We start from the raw sequence: 22,148 nt of genomic DNA, 5'->3' as shown, positions 1-22,148 counted from the left end.
GTACTGTTGGTTAGGAAACACCTAGCCAGTGACCATAAAAGGCAGGTAACCATTACATACAGGACAATTATATAGGAAATTTGCTATGGGGGCAGGGAAATGGAATGGTTGTTGTGACCAGCTGACTGTTAGGACAGGTTTTACTGTATAAGGAAATATATATATTCTCAAATGAAGATATCTCTGTCTTCTCTTAAGAGATAAGGAAATATTCACATTCAAATGGAAACATTGACATTGAAATGGAAACATTCACATTCAAATGGAAACATTATATTATGAGCAGCAAAGTCACAAGTGGTTTCCAGTTTGCAAGTGAAATATATCTACTGTAAAAAAAAACATTCATATTCATTTTATTATGTGTTTCTTAAAGCAAAATCATCGACTTGCATTGGTTTGGTTGAATACAAAATGTGGTTAATGTCTACATTACTACATCAGTTCAAATGAATTCTGTAATTTTACAATAATTTTTATTAACTCACAGATATATCCCCTACATATAATGTTTGTGTATTATGTCAGATAAGTAACTGTTTTTGTATTAGTTTTTCATCAGCACATTTTTGTGGTAATGAGAGTTTGCACAATTCATACTGAATACTTGCTGTCTGCATGTTGTTTGGAGTTTTTTCATTGCTTACATAAATGTATAGTATTAGAGAGAGAGTGAGAGTAAGAGAGTGAGTGTGCCTGTGTGTGTTAGTTGGGGCAGTAACATTTTTTCCAAACATAGGTACAGAAAGTTCTAGAGAAGATAATACAGTCATAATAATAAAAATAATAGGGGCCCCGAGTGGCTGAGTGGTCTAAAGCGCTGTCCGTTACGGATCACTGCCATCTCATCTCTGTCTGCATGGGTTCGAGTCTCAGATTTGGTCAATGTGGATATGTGAGAAAGCTTGCCAGTAGCTTCTCGAGGGTCGGTGGTTCTTTCCGGGGATTTCCCGGGTTCTTCCTCCACCATTAATACTGGCCGCCATGTATAGCCTATCATGTGCTGAAAAATGGCGTTAAACCCTACAACAACAACAACAACAACAACAACAATAATAATAATAATAATAATTTACAGAGGGTGTGACAGTTGAGGTCTTTTTAAGAAGAAACTATAACAGTGTAGATCATTCGGAAGTTGACAGTAATTTTGCACATCTTTAGTAATATTAATACTAAATACATGTACTACTATAATCTATTAGTAAAACATTCATTTTCATGATCTGTATTAAATACTATAATATTTTCTGTAGATTTTACATGCAATCTAGATACAGCAATTTTTATCCAGTCATGGTAAATGGAGTTATGTCATCTAAATCTTTGAGTTCATTTATGATGAAGCAGCTTTGCATGTTAATTATTCCTTTGTCTTTAGAAAGAATTTTTATAATGATACATATGTAGGAAAATAGGTAAAATCAAAATGATATCAATTTTGTGAGATGGCTGACCTGGTACAGTACGTGTTTTACTATCTCATATTTCATATGCAACAGTTTGTTCAGCCATATTTTCAACTAGATGAAGGTACTTTTTGAATCCCTGAATGCAATATCTCTTCCAGTTTAGTCCACATCTAAGGATGTTACTTCTCAGAGAATGTATGAATACTCTCCAGACTCTTGAAGTGCGGGCCATTCGAGGGGAGACAACTATGACATTACTGCTGGAAAACCTAGAGTCACTGACCCTTGATCAAGGGATAGCTCTATCAGAATTAGGTATAGACAAAATAAATATGCAGAATATAGAATTAAGTATAACTTAAATGTAATTTTTTAAAAATAAATAAACTGGTTATTATTGTAAATTATGCATGTGTGTATATGTATTATGCCAGTTCATCTGGCTTAGGTTACATCGTTACTTTTTAGCAAACCTCTCCAGTGGCCTAGTGATTAGAACATCCATCTTGGATGCGGGAGGTCACAGGTTCAAATCCTGGACCATTACTGAAGCCTTTGCCCGTGCTGGTTGTTGTACATAGGTTCACCTTTTAAAATTGGTTTTTGAACAGATACTCTGCACTGAATATCATTATCGTTGTTATTGTTATTATTATTATTGTTATTATTATTATTATTATTATTATTATTATTTTATGTGCATGTGCACAGATAATAATTTTAGGTAGATGTCGTTCTCTCCCAGATTTATCTGCCACACAAGATTACTGTATCCTACTCTCTTTATTCCATCCTATAAATTATACCATCACTGACTTTAAAATATACACCAGTCTTAGTTTGTTCACACTACAAAAACAATATCTGAATTAGTCAGTTGGTCTTCTTGCCAAAATCAAAAGGCAGTTGGCTTTATGCAAACGTTCATTCTGCATAGACTGAATGGTAAATGTAGATACAATCCAGAGACCACTTAAGGCAGGGAGAAACTATGGTTCCGAAACACCTAATGACTGAGCATAGAAGGCAGGTGATTGTTACATACAGGACATTTATATTGGAAATTTGCAGGTGGAAATTAGAATGGTCATTGTGAACATATGACACTGTCAGGTGCCTGCTGAGTAAAGGTGACTAATTGTGTGTGTATGCGTGTGTGTGTCCTGTTCACAATGTCTCATACATTTATCTCTTTATAGAACATAAATTTAATAATGAAATAAGCATTAATAAAATTAAAGTATGCATATTCTTCATAAATGAATGAACAATTTCACATTTTAATAATGTAGAGTCTGTATTGTGGTATGAGAAGTTTTACTTGTATTATTATCATTTTCTCCACTGAGCATGTACCTGTATTTTTACACAGAAGACAAACTATCTGAAAATCTTCTAGATAATTAGCTGAACAGAAATAACTAATAATGAATATAATTTGCAGTTTTTTGTGTTTCTTTGGTTCTGTCATAGATATATTAATATGTGTTAGTATGTGCACCTCTGACTCGTGTTCATGCTATACTCATTTCATTTTTAATAGTGCATTAATTGTGCCTTGATTAATTATTTAATATGTTTCATATCTCATTGCTAATATCAGATTTCATTCAGCTTAAATTCTACATGTTGAAGATGTAGATATGTTTTGAATTTGATATTTAATAAATTGAATTGACTGATATAAACCTTTACTATTGGACATTTTGACAATTGTATTTAATGTACACAGTCCATTGAAAATTACATGTGTGTGTCACCATTGGATGTTTTGTATGGTTAGTAGTGTATTTGTTTGACATGGTCTTTGTAACAAGATAAACAGGTTGGATTTCAGATTTGTAACAACACTTTTGATGGTAATACAAATACAATGTTTAATGATGAATGACTTGAATGAGAAAAAAATTATGATTAATACATGCATGTACAAGATCCGAATATTGGACAAATTAACATAATTCCGCAAGAACCTAATAATGCAACAAATGAAAATACAAATAAATGACCTTACACAGTACAAGGACAAAGGTGAATGATTCACAGTAATTTCACACGATGAAAAGAATGATGTGTTTTACTTAAATAGTAAAAATAAATTCACTCAGATAGTGACAAATGAGGTATTTTACTCAAGTAGTAAAATCGATGAAAACAGAATGACAGATATCATATGAAATATCTTTACAATCCCAAAACACTGGGTATTACAAACCCCAAAATTAGCCCATGGCTAAAAGATTACATGTATGGAGTTACACACTCCATCACCAGCACACTTGGCTACCACTGAGCAGTCAAGCAGTCAATCAAGCAGTCAGTATTCCAGGTAGTCACCGACCATCATTCAATTCTTTGGTCAATCCAGTAATCAGCGCCCACCAATTGGTCAGCAATGCCTGATCACCTGCTACTCGACCAGCAACACTGTTCACTCAGCTCTATGGCTGCTATGGTTCAGTTTTACAACTGCTATGGTCAACTTATGTGATTAGCTCTACAACTGGTACCACGTCAACTCTGATCAGCTCTTAGCTGCGACTCTGATCAGCTGAAAATACATCTATCACCATGTACTATGCATGACACAGGCATATATGATAAAACATTATGATGTTATATATGGTAAGCAATACAGATTGCATTATAGGCACAATAATTACAAAACTATAAACAGGTTCAGTTTTCGGTTTTTCCCATCGAAAGCACTTCACACGTGTGGCATAGGATGAACCGAGCTTACCGTTTCAAAATACTGTACAATATACATAAATCGCCCTCGGGTATCGTTGTACACAAAAAAAGAAACTTGAGTACATGTATTTAATTAATTTAGGGATTTATACACTTTTAGAAAATCACAGAATTTGAACATAAACAATTATTAAAACTATTCAAGTTGGAATACTGCATAAAAATGATCTGCTAATTACACCCTACTTAAAAAATCAGCACTCACATTTTCCAGCCCTTGAATTGCCTTGATTTGGAAGCTATGCGGTTGCAAAGATAATGCCCAGTGCATCAATCTTGCGTTGGCAACCATTGTTTTCTTCAAGTATAAGAGCGGCTGATGGTCCATTTGTAAGGTAAACTCCCTCCTGAAAAGATATGTATGGAATTTTCCTATCTCCCATACTAAGGCTAGGTACTCCTTCTCAATCACGGAGTAGTTTTGCTCCCTAGAGAGCAATTTCCTACTTGCATAAGCAATGGGCAATTTCATCCCCTCTTGCTGCTGTAGCAAAACAGCCCCAAGTCCAATATCAGACGCATCAGTCCTCAGCACAAAAGTTTTGTTCAATTCTGGCAACTTTAAGATTAGTGCACTTTTCAGTTTCTGTTTTAAAGCAGTAAATGCTTTTTTCCTGGCGTACACCCCAGGGAACTTTATTTGGTTGCCCTTTTCTAGTCAAGTCTGTTAATTGGCTGGCAATAGCCACAAAATTGTTAACAAATTTCCTGAAAAACTCAATCAAACCTAGGAAAAATCTTTCTTGTTTCTTTGTTTCTGGTCTAGTTACATCTCTGATTGCTCCTTGTTTGTCTGAATGAGGTTTTAACTGGCCTAGTCCACTTACAAGATGGCTCAAACATTCTAGGTTAAAATGTCCTTCACTACATTTGTTAGGTCTGGTTGTAACATTAGCAGTGAGAAATCTATCGAACAGATCTCGTAATACCTTAACATTGTTCATCCCAGGTATATGTATAAACAAAGATATCATCTACAAAACTGTTGATGTTTTCCATACTCTTTAACACTTTGCGCATGAGACAAATGCACGATGCACTGGTGTTGACTAAACCGAAAGGCATGACTTTCAATGGATAATGACCTTTGGGAGTCATGAATGTCATTACCTCATGGGCATTATCAGTGATTGGTACCTGCCAATATCCCTTGGTAGGGTCTAACATGGAAATGTATTTATGACGTGCCAACTTTGAAAATAAGCTTTCTATGTCTGGCATTGGTTCTGCATCGAACATGGTGATTTTGTTCAATTGTCGAAAGTCCATGCAAAAATAGTTGGTCCCATCTTTCTTTCTGACCTAACGTTACTTAAGTTATCCTTTCCATAGAGACTGACTTCTGGCAAACATTGCACGAACAACAAAAACGCTAAGTCACTGTTAACCTTGGGCCAATAACATTCTCATAATACCTTAACCGTTGTTTTCTTCATACTCAAATGGCCTGCCATACTTGACTCATGTACCACCCTGAGTATGTTTGACTTAAATTTCTGGGGAACAACTAGCTACAAGAACTTCCTACCATCAGACATAGTATATTCTTTATACATGAAACCATTACGATGTAGAAATCTAGAGGACCCAACTTACAGTTCTTCTTGGTACCAGATAAAACTTTCTCCACGGTTGTGCGTAAAGATGCATCATGTTCTTGCTCGTTCAGATATTCTTTGCAGGAGATATCAGTAATGGCTTCCAGTACATTGAATTTATGTAGAGGTTTGTTATCCTCCTTTACCTGAGCTCTGGTTTGCACTGTTTGGATGATCTGGAGTCGGAAGTCGGACATGGTTGGGAGTCTAGATCCCTGTGCATTCCGAATTGTAAGTTCATAGAGCAGGTTGGCTATGCACAATGCTTCCACGGTTCCGGTCACGAAACGTATTTCGATCTTTGCAGCAGGAACATGGTCAATTGTTTGGTCCAGTGCATACAAGGCGATTTAAACCCAAGCAATTGGTCATTGTGAACGAGGCTCCATTTCATGACTACACTAGTGCACCCTGTGTCTCGTAAAATGGTTGCTTGTTGTCCATTGACAGTGCCATTTGCTGTTGGTACCCTTGCCTCATGAAAAATACATGTATCGATTGATTTAATAGCATCACAACTGATCTCTGCATGCACGACTTGCTCGTACACTGCTTCCCACTTAACCTGCTGGGAAACATTGAGTTTTCCAGCTACCAATCGTCTGCCTTCACACTGTGAATCTCCGGATTGATCTCTTCCATTTAGGACAATAGGGGGTTTCACGGTTGCAATGGAGTTATTGGTCGTAGCACCTAAAATTACCTCCCTTAGCTCCAATTCGCATGCCCACAAAAAAGTTCCAGTTCCGGATAGTTCACCGGTCTACACTTGGTTAGTGAAACATAGTCAACAAAGGAAGGTATCTTATGGTTAAACCAATGAATCAGTTATATATGTCAAACATCTTCTGTTCATACCAGGAGAATAATTATAGACATTAAATCAGATAATTAGATCCAGTATCAATACTTACATTATATCAGATAATTAAATAATATTTACTTTCATACTAAAATGATATCAAATAATTAAATTAAATACACTGTCCATACCTGATAATATAGATTCATTATCCATAATTTCAGATACATTTGTAGGAACATTTCACTCTGTTCTCCGATTTTAAACATTTATTGCACATTTTTGGTTATATAACATAACTTTAATGAAAACAATCTCAACAATTTACATTTTTCATATGTTGATATATCCTTCTTTCTCAGTTACTTTCGCAAGGCTAATAGTTTGTTTATATCATGAGTTAAGAAAGTTATAACACATGTTCGATAAGAAAATTATAACACAAATTCGATACGTTAGCTGATTTGTAATGCTGAATATTTTAAACCAGAAAAATGTTTGTTTTATAAAAATGGAACACAGTATTTTAATGTATTCAGAGGAACTTAACAAAGCAATAATTACATTAGCTATCATGGGGGCCCCGAGTGGCCGAGTGGTCTAAAGCGGTCTCCATTACGGATCACTGCCACCTCACTTCTGTCTGCGTGGGTTCAAGTCTCAGATTCAGCCAGTGTGGGTATGTGAGAAAGCTTGACAGTAGCTTCTTGGGGGTCGGTGGTTCTTTCTGGGGTTTTCCCGGGTTCTTCCTCCACCATTAATACTGGCCGCCATGTATAGCCTATCTTGTGCTGAAAAATGGCATTAGACCCTACAGCAACAACAACAACAACATTAGCTATCATAACGATAAATGAGTGTAATTAATGCAGACGGAATATTTATTCATATTTGGGTGTAAATATCGTACAATATTCAGATTAATTAACATCCCTAATGACGTTTTTTTCTTTTTCTGTTTTTTGTTTTGACTTTTGAAACATCAAGTATCAGACGGTACATGCAATAACTTTCAGCATGATTTTTCTTTGCTTATGCTGACACGTAATAACTCAACTTTGCTTGGGTCTGTAGACAACATTTCTGATTGCCACCAGCAAATTCATATAGAACAGCTTCTTTAAATTAGTTTAATTCTGTTTAATTTTCCTTGCATCAAATATGTAAGTTTGAAAGATCCAATTATTGACAGATTCCGTCATATTACTTTGGTTCACCTTTTAAATCGGGGGCCCCGAGTGGTCTGCAGCGCTCTCCATTAGGGGTCATTGCCATCTCACCTCTTTCTGCATGGGTTCAAGTCCAGGATTTGGCCAATGTGGGTATGTGAGAAAGCTTGCCAGTAGCTTCTCATGGGTCGGTGGTTCTTCTCGGGGTTTTCCTGGGTTCTTCCTCCACCATTAATACTGGCCGCCATGCATAGCCTATCGTGTGCTGAAAAATGGCATTAAACCCCACAACAACAACAACAACTTCGCCTTTTAAATCAATATTGATCCACATGACCGGATATAAAATTGCAAACAGTATGATTTAAAAAAGAGACTGCTTGTAAGAACATACTCAACAAGTCAATAATAAATGGACACTCACAAATATTCATATTTGTTGTCTTTATCAATCAGTCACTCTTTCTAACTTAGCATCATTTTATACTCGTTTTTAACCAGAAGTATATTTATGTCATATACGTAAGCGAACATACATTCATTCGAGGATATACATATCCATGCACCAGATGAAAGGAGACAGACATACAGACAGACAGCCAGGCAGATAGGTGAGAGCCACAAATGTCCTATACATGCATAGTGTGTCTAACATCGATATTTTGTCCAAACTGTATACTCTAAAATTTCCAACCATTCAAGGAAATAAAATTAAAATAATCTTCAAGGAGACTCGTACGTGCGCCTCTCTGTTCAAGCGTGGTTGACATTTGTGCATTTTAAAAAAAAACAGGTTATTTCATGAAAAATATAATGAACATTACTAGAAAAGCAACAGTCTAAATCAATAATAAAAGAACCTTAAGAAGTTAGAGTTTTTTCTCGTTGTCGTTCAACCTCCATAAACTGCTATGATTGAAGCTGTACAAAATAAACATATTTTCATTATTCTTCAAGCGAGATAAATTGTAAGAACTTTACGCAGCAATACAGTTTTGCACAATCAAATAATACAAACTAGAACATAAGGTAGTAATGGAAATATAATGAAGTTCTGAAATGGGCAGATAATATTTATTTGAAAGCTGAGAGCAGCGCAAGTTAGAGAAAAAAAGATGTAAAAATAATTGATCAAATATTTATAGAATTTCTTTTTAAGATAATGAGATATCCTGCTTGCATATTGTAAGCGGTCTGTCACATTTTCTTGATCTACATCTGCCATCTTAATTGACTGAACTATCTGGAAGTGAGTTACACCGATATGCCCTCTGGTGTTTTCAAGGGGAGATACTATCTGTAAAAACCCCTATAGGGGGAGATATGATCCCATTCCTTGCAAGTGAAACATTGCTTGTCCTTATGCCTTTCCTGATTATCCTTACCAGGTTTTTCAGGTTCCCTGGGTTTTTGGTCCTTGACTTGATTCCCACCTTTGCTCTCTCACGAGATGACATTCTGAGAACCTCCCTGAGCTTCAGCAAGTAAATCAGCCTGTGTGGCCATGTCATGTATATTCATGAAGGACTTTTCCCTCAAGAACAAATATAACTCCTTGCCACAATTTGTCAGTAGTTGGTCCCGAAGCAAGAAATCGTTAAGACCCTCAAATGTCCTAATGACTCTGCCCCATTCCACCCATCGCTGCAAGCAATTGCACATCCTACTGACAAACTGGGTAAATGTCTTGCCTCTCTTGGGTTTGCTATACTTAAACTTCTTGCAAAACCCTTGCTTGGTCAGCTCATATTTCTTCAGATTTGCATCTTTCAACATGATGTAATTTAGCGTTTCAGACAAGTGTAAATAAGAATAGATGTCTAGTGCTTTACCCTTTAACAACATGCTAAGATGAAGCGACCAATTGTCTTTTTCCATTTTTGTGTAGTGGCATACTGTTCAAACCGGTTTAGATAACTATCCATGTTATCTTTGTCATCTTCAAATGGAGGCAATTTTGGACCTTTCAGTTTAGAATCATGTTCCCCCTCCCTTTTGGTTTGCAATATAGCTCAGAATGTTTTTCATGCTGCCTTTACCTATTTGTATCTTTTATCTCCAAAGCTTCTAACCTCACTTGTTTTTCCCTATCTAGTTTCCAATCCTTTACTTCTTTAAGCAGTTCTATCTTTCTTTCAGTTTCCCTTTCCCATCCTATCCTTTCCTTTTCAGCCTGTTTTTCTAATTTTGTCTTCTCCTTCTCTGCCTTTTTTTTCTAATTCTGTCTTCTCTTTTTTAAAAGCCACTTTTCTTTGTTTGGCTTCCTTTTCTATCTCTAGTTTCTCCCGTTCTATTTCATTTTCATTGAACCGCTGATCCCTTTCCCTGGCCTGTTCTTCACGAATAAAATTTCTAAGACACTCACCCTTGTAGCCAAACTGTTTCCCCAGTTCCACAAGTTATTTCATTGATGACACCAAAAATCTGATATGAACAACCTAAAGTGCACTACTATGCAGAAGGCAAGAAAAACATGAGATGTGTAAAAAAATAAAGTAATGTTATATATCTGCTTAACCTCACTGAATGTCTGAAACACACAAGAATAATGAAACAATAATTTCAGTGTTTTGATAAATCTGATATCCCACTTCTGACACCATTTAATACAAGATAGCTGGGTTGGATATCGGATTTATAACAGAACACTTGATACAAATGCAATGTTTAATGATGAATGACTTGAATGAGAAAAGAATTATGATTAATATGTGCATGTATAAGAACCAAATATTGGACAAATTAACATAATCCACATGAACCTAATAATGCAACAAATGAAAATACGAATAAATGACCTTACACAGTACAAGGACAAAGGTGAATGATTCACAGTGATTTCACACAGTGAAAAGAATGGTGTGTTTTACTCAAATAGTAAAACTGAATTCACTCAGATAGTGACAAATGAGGTATTTTACTCAAATAGCAAAACGATGAAAACAAAGGGACAGATATCTTTTGAAATATCTTTACAATCCCAAAACACTAGGTATTACAAACCTCAAAAATAGCCCATGGCTAAAAGATTACTTGTATGGAGTTACACACTCCATCAGCAGCACACTTGACTCCCAGTCACACTGGTCAATCAAGCAGTCAGTATTCCAGGTAGTCACCAACCACCATTCAATTCCTTGGTCAATCAAGTACATGTACCTAATAAATAAAGGGATTTATACAATTTTGCAAGTCTTTGATGTGTTGCAGACAAAACTTTTTTCACACTTGCAATTTTTATTTCATTTGTGATCACTAATTTAAATGTTTATACTTTTTGTTACAGTTGTACAGTGCCAGAAACTCAAGACTTTGAGAATACAGGTACAGTATGTATTTAAGTCCATCAACATTTTTCAGTTAACGGTCAAAGGTTTAGCCATCAGGATCATTCATTAGTTTTTTAAGTATGTGCAGTTTTCATGGTTTTTTGTATATCGTCATTGAATAATCAAAGAAAGAAGCAGAAATGCCAAAAGGTTGTATATATGCTGTGATAATGTTGTCATTTTGAGTACCAGCAGGATATTTTTGAATTTGCAGATTGCACATTTTTCTGTCCAACACTCAGTCCATATAGTGATTGTCTTTTATTGTCTGAAATGCTCATGTTTGGAAAGTAAACAAGTGCACATAATTGAAAATCCAGCTACAAGACTTGAAATAGCTATTTTCAATGCTTTCAAACTGTTTGTGGCCAAATAATAATTAGAAATTAGATTAGAAGTAGGTAAATGTCAGGCTTCATTTAAATATGACTTAATGTCTTCTTGAGTAGGATAGTTTGCTGTAATTGCCTTGAAACCAGATAACCTACATGTGTTACTCTGCCTTCAAAAAATGAAAATAAACAACTCATTTATGAATATGCAGCATTTTGTTAACAGACAGCTGACAGGAGAATTTATATCTCACTCATTGTCATTGACCAGCTACTTGCAAGTGATCACACAGGTATATCTGCTTTGCAAGTGATCACACAGGTATATCTGCTTTGCAAGTGATCTCACTGGTATATCTGCTTTGCAAGTGATCTCACTGGTATATCTTCTTTGCAAGTCATCACACAGGTATATCTGCTTTGCAAGTGATCTCACTGGTGTATCTGCTTTGCAAGTGATCTCACTGGTATATCTTCTTTGCAAGTGATCGGTACAGCTACTTGACTAGTGGTCAGCACAGTTTAACTACAGTATAAGAGATCAGTACTTTGGTAGCAACTTTAAATGTGGTCAGTAATGTTCTAACTGCTTTTCAAGTGATCAGCACTATTCTAATTTGTCAGTTTTGGCATGCTTGACTTGGTTAGCTAGACTGACCATATCCATGACACAAAGACACGGGACACTAATGCTGTCAATCCAACCATCTGGCCTTGCCTGATTGATCACCCTGGACCATAATCCTGCAGCTAAACCACACTATGTGCTGGACATGACACTGCCATTTCTTCTGGCATATCTGGCAGGTAGAGCCAATATTATGTATGGTGAAGACATAGCATCATCACTGCCACATGGAATGGAATACCTCAGGATGCGGGTATACAGGTGATGAACAACTACCTTGTCGATAAGGGGATGACACGGACTCACGTGAATATTCCAGTCCAACCATGGAAAGGACAGAATTCAGTTTTAAGGTGGCAACTGAAGATATCTACAGAATTTTGCCTCTATCTGAATGGCCTCCAACTGGCCAATACCACAGATAAAGCAAAGGCATCAATGGATGTTGATGTAGGTGGAGCTGGAATTTTCTTTTAGGAACATGATATTCCTGCTGTACACCCCCCCCACAATAGTCCCTAAATAGCCATGAACTGTAAGCCTGATGAGCAGATGTGAGAAAAAGTTGTGTTTTTAATTGTTTCAATTCAGTGGCATCAAAATGATTACTGTATAAGATGTAAATGTGTAGAATTGGGCAAGAATTGCAGCCTTTTTCAGAAAGGAGAGAGCTGAATCTAGTCAGGTGTCTGGTAGCTGCCGAATCATATCCCATGACAATACAGCCTCAGCCCTAAGTGTGACATACAACTTTTTGGAATTTGCCATTCAAAATTTTTGTACTCGAGACAGTAGCTAGTTGTGGGAGCTCACTCATATGAGTATAAATTATGCAGAATCTTTGGTTGTGTTTCTAAATTAGGATAAAGTTCATCATTTCAGTAGAGCACTCATTGTGCTCCAACAGGGTGATGTGGGTAGAGGTTGGATGCTGAGGTATTTCCTCGTATTCTTGTAAGGTTACTGTGATCAGTTAATCGATTTGGAGGAGAAGGACATATTCTTTTAGCAAATTAGGTTTCTGAGAAATACTTAGCCCCTCACATTACTATCAATCCCTCCCACTCTACCCCATAAATGTGAGCATCCTATTGTAGGACCCGAGTTTACACTGGTAAACATAAGGGGAGTTAGTTCCCATTGTCTATAAGATTTATAGAAAGAAAGAATTTTCTTCATCTTTCAGGCAGTTTAGGACATGGAGGTAGGCTGAGTAGCAGAGGTTGTTTTCTAATATTATTGTGATCTGTTTCTGAGAAACATAATTTACAAGAAAAATTCCTTTTAAAACCTTCTTTTGGTTTTTAAAAATGGAGCAAGTTGCAGAATGACTCACTGGAATCATGGAGAAATAGAATTAAAAATCCTAGATATCACAGACTGTTCATAGTTTTTAGCTCATTTCTTGAAAGTACTGCCCTACATGTTGTTGGCATCCACTCAGATTAAAGCATTAGCATAACTACAGCCTCAGGGAATCTCAACAAATTTTTCATGTTGTGTCCTAGGCTACAGTTTGTCATCAATTGGAAGTGGATGTCATGAAGAGGAGGCTAACTTTGTACTTATATGTACATTAGTTGTACATTACTTTTTAAGTTCTTGCATTTAGCAGGAGTCATGAAACTTGCTGAGTGGGTGCATCCTAATGAATACTAAACCCAAATCATAAAAGTAGGCTTCTGTGATCCATATTTCATGTTTCACTCACTTTGTGCAAAAAAGGTCACTGTGGTCTACCTTTTAGTTTTGCTTGCTTATGTTAGATTTTGTCTTTATCTCATGACCTCATATGTTGTGTTCAAGCTGTGTACATGCAGTTGGAATTAGGAATACACATGTTACCTTAATGGTTATAACTTTCCATATTGATTGCTATGCATTATACCTAGTGACAGGTCGTATTGTACATGTGAATGAATGTTGGAATTAGATGAATGGCTGTTCAGGGTAATTATTAATGTGTAAACAATGTTTGTACTACAGGCTGTCACACCAAAGTTGCTGAAAGCCTGACTTTCACTAAGTAAAAGCTGGCCTGTAGGGGTAGACAGTGAGGAAATCTTTTGAAACAATGACTGTTAAAACAATAATACAGAAACAACATTAATCTCAGGTTATATCAACTTATTATTATATGCCTGCCATGAGATGGAGTATATTATGTTATTATGCTGTCTGGCCTTTTATCTCTCCCTCTGCCAGTTTACTAATTTTGTTTCCATAAATAACTTTAGTTGTTTACCATATATACAGTGTGACCCCGTTATAACACGGTAGTTGGGAGCCATAAAACCCGACTGCGTTATATACCGAACCATGTTGTATGCAACCAAGTCAGTTAGCTGAAGAAAATGTACCCCCCCCCAAAAAAAAAAATTGTGTGGGGTGGGTGGTTAATAAATGCGGGCGGTAAAATACGTGCTTCGTCGGCACAGTTACCATCTTAAATTGATGCATATTAAATGAGAAATACACCTGTAGTGAAAACAGAGAAGACATAATATTATAGTTTACTTTATTTAGAGAACCATGAATTGGTACATATATGTGAATCCTGGTTATATATAAAAGTCTAATGTATAGCATGAATAGAGTATCAACACCGTGTACTCACCTGCGAACCTCATCATATACATTGAATCCACAATACAAGTGCTTCCATCGAAAATATGCACACACACAGCTTTAAAATATTCAATAATGTTGTAACAGGTCATATTGGTCTGAATTCAGTGGAAAAACATAGCACAATCATGTGATGAATAACGAAACACATTTATTTTAAAGTACATTCCAAGTTGGTAAAAGTTAGTTTGCGTTTTAAGCCGCCGTTGGTAGTGTTCATAAGCATAAACTTTTTCCTTACAAAAAGGAAACTTTCACAGCACAGCTAACGTGTTCCAGTCACGTTGGAAAATGCAAAAATCCATCAGATTCCATCACTTTTATTTAAGTTTGGTACTGACTTCCTTTGAAGAAAAGTTCTTTGCTGTTATTGAAAGATTGTAGTTGGCTTTCTTTGATGAAGGGTGCATGCACTATTGAAGTCACCGCTAAAGGACAGCTTTGGAGAACCAAACGAATGCTCATTCTTTTTGTGGCGGCAACATCAAATAATTGTATTGCATGATTGAGACTGGTATTTTTTCCATTTGCTGAGTATGTTTTCATAACAGTCGGTACTTCAGAGGTAATCTGCTTCCTTTGAAATTTCAGCAAACTGTTTTATCTGGGTACATTTTTAAAAAGGAATTGGCCATTGTTTGGACTATTTAACTAGTACTGTCCCTCCATGCCTACTGAATAAACCAATAAGTAAGATGTATTTTTTTTTTACATTTGTGGTAGCAGCATGATGCTGCCTTCCACTCATGTGTCTGAAAATTAACAAAGGGTCATTGGACGATAAAGACACAGGTGTTTTGATGACAAGGATTATCACAGAAAACAAAAGTGTTCTGAAGGATTTAATTCTGAGTGAAAAGAAGAGGAATTTTACTTACCATCCACATACAAATGTCAGTCTTTGTAAATATATTTATTACTAGCAAGCAGCCAAAAATCCGATGAAAGATAGATTTTGAGACAATGCCTTGTCCGTTTGATCTCCGTTACCAGAAATGTGAACAACAAAAAAGCGGATATTTCACAGCATACAGAACTCATGCTGATGTCAAGATAAGCAGATTATGATATAACAATGCACTGTTTAGATGGTTTGTTAGTATGGACAAAGAATTTGTTTATGTAACAATATATAAATTTCAGTGTATTTTATATCCAGTTTGTGGCTTCCTTTCATGGGGCCTCTGAATTTCTGCACTCCAAACCAATGGTTGTATATAAAAGTTTAAACAGCCAACAATGTCGCCAATAAATAAAAAGCCACATGGTATGTTTTGCAGCCAATAAGGAAAAACAATCCAAGTTTGTAACATTGGTGAAGACCTACGCGATCCAGAATAAACTTTTTATGCGTTTTTTTTTCTTCTTCCTACTTTTAAGAAAAAGAAAATACTTTTTGTGTACAAGAGAAATGCATATAAAATTTCAGGAGCCAAGCCACGATCGTCTTGTATTATTCATATGCAATCTCTTCCCCAAAATGATAAGCAACTTTTTAAGTTTTTTCGTACTTTTAAAGAATTTTTTTGTGCACAAAAAAATACATGTATATGAAATTTTGGGAGCCATGCCACGACCGTGTTATATCCGAATTCATGTTATAATGGAGTGCGCTATAGCAGGGTCACACTGTAGCTATATGGACTGCTTTTTCATGGGTTAAGCAGGAACTCTATTGATTTTGAGGTCAAAGGCTCAAAGCTCAAGTCTGGTAATATTCCAGTCACAGCAACAATACCTTGAAAATGGAGCATAGACACTGTCAGTGTCTAAGCTGGCTTTCTTTTGAAGATTACATGACTGGCCAAAATAAGCTGTGAGCACTCACTGTACAGGCAGCAATTCAAAACAAGTCTGAATCATTCAGCTCATTCAAAATCCATAATATAGCCACAAGTGATATGTGCTGTTATAGCTACTTTGCAAGTGATCTGTACAGTCCTAAGTACTTTGTATGTGATCTGTACAGTTCTAGCAATTTTGCAAGTAATCTGTACAGTTCTATTTCATAAGTGATCTGTGATGTTATAGCTACTTTGTATGTGTGTGATCTGTGCTGTTATAGTTACTTTTTATGTGATCTGTGCTGTTATAGTTACTTTGTATGTGATCTATTGTTGTTGTTGTTTGTCCATCGAGTTGACGAGGATCAGTCTAGTCATCCAAGGGTTTGAGGAGCTGGTTCTGTTCTGTGCATGCACAGGTGGCTGATGAGGCCAATCCTTGCACGAAATGTTCATTTGCATAAGGGACAAGGGATGAGTGGGACATCCCCAGGAGGGTTGATCGCACACGCCTTTCTGGCTTGCCTCTTTAGCTTTGCAGCTGCTGTCATGCTAGATTTGCACAACTTCGAGCCTTTGTGCACGGAAGAATGCCAAGTGACTTGATCTCTTGCTGTTTGCTTCCAGGAATCAGGGTTTATGTTGAACGCCTTCAATGCAGCTTTCAGATTTTCTTTGAAGTGTTTCTTCTTACCTCCATGGGATTGCTGTCCTTGCTGTAGCTTGCCATAGAAGAGACTCTTAGGCAGCCAGTGGACACTATGAACATGTGTACAACATGTCCCACTCAACATATTTGGGACTGCATCAGGATAGTGTGGATGTTGGGGAGACCAGTTTTCCATCTGTACGGTACCTGATGCCAACTCCAAACATTAGTCAGTATGGCAGAGAATAGACTGAATAGTGTCTGTGCCAGAACACAACCCTGCTTGATGCCATTGGTTACTGGGAATGACTCAGATGTCTCTCCATTGTCATGGTCTCATGCCTGCATGCTGTCGTGGAAATATAAATTTACTCGGGCATCTTCTTGGCCATTATCGTCCACGTGCCTTCTCTGCTGACAGTATCAAAGGCCTTTGTCAAGTCGACATACATGGAGAAAAGGTTGGCGTTTTGTTCCTGACATTTCTCTTGTGGCTGCATAGCAGCAAACACCATTTCGATGGTCCCATATTCTTTCTGCAATCCACACTTGCTTTCTGGCAGGAGTCCTTGGTCAAGGTGCGTAATGAGGTGGTTCAGTAGGATTCTGGCAAGTATCTTTCCCGCGATTGAGAACAAGGAATACCCCAGTGGTTTTCACAGGTCTAGTGGTTGCCTTTGCACTTATATAGGTGGCTTATGGAAGCGTCTTCGAATTCCTGGGGGATTGTATCTTGCTGCCACATCAGTAAAAATTGTTGGTGGAGCCTTTCTATCCAAGCTGTGCTCCATTCCTTGTAGACTTCAGCTGGGATGGAGTCTGAACCAGGGCTTTACCACTGGAGAGCAGACATATCGCTTTCTGTGTCTCAAGCAAGGTCGGAGGGTCATCCAGTGCTTCGTTGGTGGGTAATTGGGGGAGACGACTGATGGCTTTATCGTTGATGGTTGAAGGGCGATTCAGTATGCTGTCAAAGTGGATGCCCTGGAAAAACGTCTGAAATCTACCCCTCTGGACAATCAGAAACTGGGCGGCATTCAGACAGCTGGTCAACAACACATCTTCAGAAACCCATGGTCCCTCAACCAGAAAGTACCAAGACTGGTTTGATGAGAACTGTGATGAGATCAAGCAGTTTCTGGATGAGAAACACTGACTCCATCAAACCTACATCAACAACCCCAAGTCCACCTCCAGGAAAGATGCTTACAACAGTATACGCAGAACTGTTCAACAGAAACTCTGTCAGATGTGTGACACATGGCTGAGCAACAAGCTGATGAGATCCAGTGCTACACAGACAAGCATGACACGAAGAACTTCTACAACACCCTGAAAGAAGTGTATGGACCTACCCCCTTCTCAGTGCCAATGGAAACACACTAATTACTGACAAAGAGAAGATTCTTCAGTGATGGGCTGAACGCTTTGACAGCACAGTTCTGGTTACTGTATATGTGATTGGTACAGTTCTAGCTGTTTTGCTATTGTTCTTCAAAAATATGAATATGGCTATTTACTTGTTGTTTTTATTATATTTTTGTCAAGTTTAATGTGTGCCAACTGCAAATAGCATAGACTCAGATCTGCTTCCACATAAATCACCAACATGTCAGACTAAGCTTTTCATTTTACTTGTGATTTTTCTTTTGCTTGGTTTTACGGCATGATCATAACACTGGTTGGAACAACCCTTATTGTAAGGCACTCTCACTTATAATATGGGTAACGTTTATGGACGCTATGAACAGCACTATAGATAAGTAATACTGTATGGAAATAAATATGTTACTATTAACTTCATTATAAAGAGGAAACACTGTACGGAAATATGTTATATGAATGATCTTTCTACTCTAGGGCTGCCCAAGACTGAAGAAATTAAATTTACAGGTGAAGAAATTGTCACAGATCCAGATCTATCAAAGTACACCTTTGTTTGCCTTAAGGACATTGGTTCTACACGTGTCAAATATTACATACCTGGCCCATGTTTTGGCTCATGTAAGTGTATTTTGTTCATATATTTACTTTATTATACCCTGCCCAACAAAATTTGCAGGGGATGTAGAAAAGGTTCTGTCTGTCAGCTGGTCAATCAGTTTCTCCCAATTTCATTTCAGAAGTATAGCTCCAAAGCCATTCAAGATGCACGAAACTTGGTACACACATTGGACAGGGGGTCTTGATGTGCCTTTTGCTATTCACAGTTCTTCAGTTTTGACGATTTTATTACTCTCATCTGTTTGTCCATCCATCATTATCAATATCTATAATTTTGTGTGGGGTGGGTGCCAAAACTCTAATACTTTTGAGATATCTCTATGAAATTTTGTATATTTATTAGGTTAAATTTTGTATTCTCATGCTCTATCAGCGCCAGAATCATCAAACAAAAATACTATATGCATCTCTCTTAGTACCACACTGATTCAAGAAAGGAAGGTCACTGTGACCTACAGTTTACACTTTATTGGCATAGGCTATGTTTTTAGTTTAGTGAATAACCATATAGGTTATTTGCATCATGTATACATACTGTTATACCATTAATCATTAAACTTAGTGAGGGCATGCATCTTAATGAGTACTGCACACTCATAGCAAAAGTCACCCTAACCCTTATTTCTTACTTCACTGACTTGGGTTCAGTCACAAGTACTTGCATCATCAAACTTGATTATTGTATGCCTTTCTATTATTTCCACACCCATATGCCAGAAGGAGGTCACTGTGACTTACATTTAACATTTTACTGGCTTGTGGTATTTTTTCCATTTAATTCAAGATAACTTGGTTCTTTACCACATGTATTAATATTTTTAATGTGGAAATCATGAATCCTAGTGAGGGGATGCATTGTAATGAATGCATGTCTCAAAAGTAGGTCACTATGTCCCATTTTCATGTTTTACTAGCTTTGGTTATATTTTGTGTTTGAAGTTCATTTCTTGGGCACTATTCATGCCAGACTCATAGAGATGCTCACCATCATTTTGCATTTAGCTGCTCATGACCACATGAATTTTTGACATGCTTTGTAATCATGAAAATTGGTGATGGGGTGATAAGAACTTTACCATTATTGTAAAAGAGGTCTATGTGACCTATATTTCAGGCTACAGTGATTTTGCTGACATTTTGTGTTTCAAGTTGATTTCAGGTAAATTCTATGGAGCATACATAAAGTGTTTGCTGATAGTTGCCATTAGCTTCATTTTTGACCACCTGTTTTTTTTTTTAAACAAGGATTAACAGAAGTTGTGAATAAACATTTTTTAAAAATCTGTTCACCTTATATTGCTTTAAGGTGTTGGAGTGCACATTTTTTGCTCTTTATTGCATAAGGTCACCTTGTTCTTGTTTTCTTCTTTCTGTTTCCTTTTTATAGATGAGTTTAGAATGCCTGCTCATACCCACCTACCAGTACATTAGTGTTCCTATACTGTCTGAAAATGTGTCTAAACTGTTGTCTTGAGAACAGTTGATGATCTTGACAAAACTCAGAAACACCATATTTGTCAAATTCTACAATTAATTAGAGATAGAATTAGTGAAGAAATGATATGGAAAATAAACATTATTTACATAGAACAGTTAATTAAATCAGATACATATTGATAAAAGCAATTGTAACAAGTCTTTTACAGTGTCACAGTTTTACAATGTGTCAATTTTAATTAAAATCTGTAACCATTAATTCATTAAGAATTCTTTAAGAATCTGCTTCAGATGTCATTAAAGCATCTTATTTTCTGGAGTAAGAAGAGTTAATTTGAATAACCTTTGTTATCATATGTCATTAAAGGCATCTTATTTTCTGGAGTAAGAAGAGTTAATTTGAATAACCTTTATTATCAGAATTGTTTTTTTTATTCAGATTACATTGAAAAGAATTATTAAGGAAAATTGTTCTACTGTCTTTTGACAGTTGAGTTTAAAACATTTAACTTCATGATTAATGTTACAGAATTCCCATTATTTGTATCTAAGGTGAAATTTGTTTTGTTTTCAAACATACCTTCTATACTAACTTATAACATAACTCCAGCTGCAAACAGCACAGACCCAGATCTGCCATTGCACAATGCACTAACAGATCTGGGTCTGTGCAGTTTGTTAGGAGTGACTGGTAGAAGAAACAACCCTGATCTGCAGGCACATTATGTTATGGCAGATCAGGTTCTTTGTTGTTTGGCGTTTGACTCAACTTATAAGTGAGTATATATGGTGTCTCTATTTTCATACTTTCAGTATTGTCCCAAACTTGAAACACTTGAAATCCTTGGAAGCAAGATATCAGCAGGTACTGTCCATTACCTCACGAACAAAATGTAAATGTCTTTCTGTTTTGGTAAAATACCTCTGCAGAACTTTCAACTATTTGGCATTCTGTTGAATCGTATTGATCTTCAGTTACCCTGCAACAGATGCCTCCCCTAAACACAACATAAAGAATCATAATCATTTTGTATTTGTAAGGAGGGTTGATTTGACACAATAGATGTTGTCCAGGTTACTAAGTACACATAAATGCAGAAACAATGACAGATCTAGTAAATGAAACTTTTATTACATCAGCAAAATATTAACATTATATCAATTTTAGCCATATGAAGTGCTTGATGTCAAGAGTAGATACTTTGCATATGCAACTTTTGTTCCCACATTTATATCTGACATTTAATTTACAGAACATCATATATAAATTTTCAATTTTGGTGACATGTTAAATATACTTTTTAAAGTGGAATAGTTTTTTTCCAGTTCTACTGGTCACAGACCAGAATTGTGTATGGAGTGGTCTGTTTTCCATCATCCCTTCTGAGACATCTGTTATCAGATGTCCATCATCTGTCCATCCATTAGCAGACTATTTTTGTCACTACTCCTATTACAAGACTTGGAAGATTGTCGTGAAACTCTACACACACATTTATCCCATGGTCTAGTTGGTCTGGTAAGAAAATGGTGCTGCTTGCACAGCTAGTATGGCCACCACTACTCCTCTTGAATGGATGATCATATCAGCATGGGTTTTCACTAAAAGACTTTTTATTGTG

The 22,148-nt window shown here is 36.5% G+C and overlaps 1 protein-coding gene across 1 annotated transcript in view; it reads left to right on the top strand.

The window, feature by feature from the left end:
- Window positions 1–22,148, top strand: part of LOC149807407 (uncharacterized) — a 113,614-nt gene that overhangs the window by 80,161 nt on the left and 11,305 nt on the right. Inside the window, exons 19-22 of the mRNA XM_089966457.1 lie at window positions 1,571–1,727; window positions 11,022–11,059; window positions 18,946–19,089; window positions 21,340–21,391. Of these exons, the coding sequence (XP_089822583.1) occupies window positions 1,571–1,727; window positions 11,022–11,059; window positions 18,946–19,089; window positions 21,340–21,391 (391 nt within the window). The remainder of the gene's footprint in view (window positions 1–1,570; window positions 1,728–11,021; window positions 11,060–18,945; window positions 19,090–21,339; window positions 21,392–22,148) is intronic.

The sequence above is a fragment of the Sinohyriopsis cumingii genome, chromosome 1 (genome assembly GCF_028554795.1).
Source record: "Sinohyriopsis cumingii isolate HCF-2022 chromosome 1, ASM2855479v2, whole genome shotgun sequence".
Classification (NCBI taxonomy): domain Eukaryota; kingdom Metazoa; phylum Mollusca; class Bivalvia; order Unionida; family Unionidae; genus Sinohyriopsis; species Sinohyriopsis cumingii.
The sequence above is the reverse complement of the archived record's forward strand: the minus strand, read 5'-3'. Positions and strand labels throughout refer to the sequence as shown.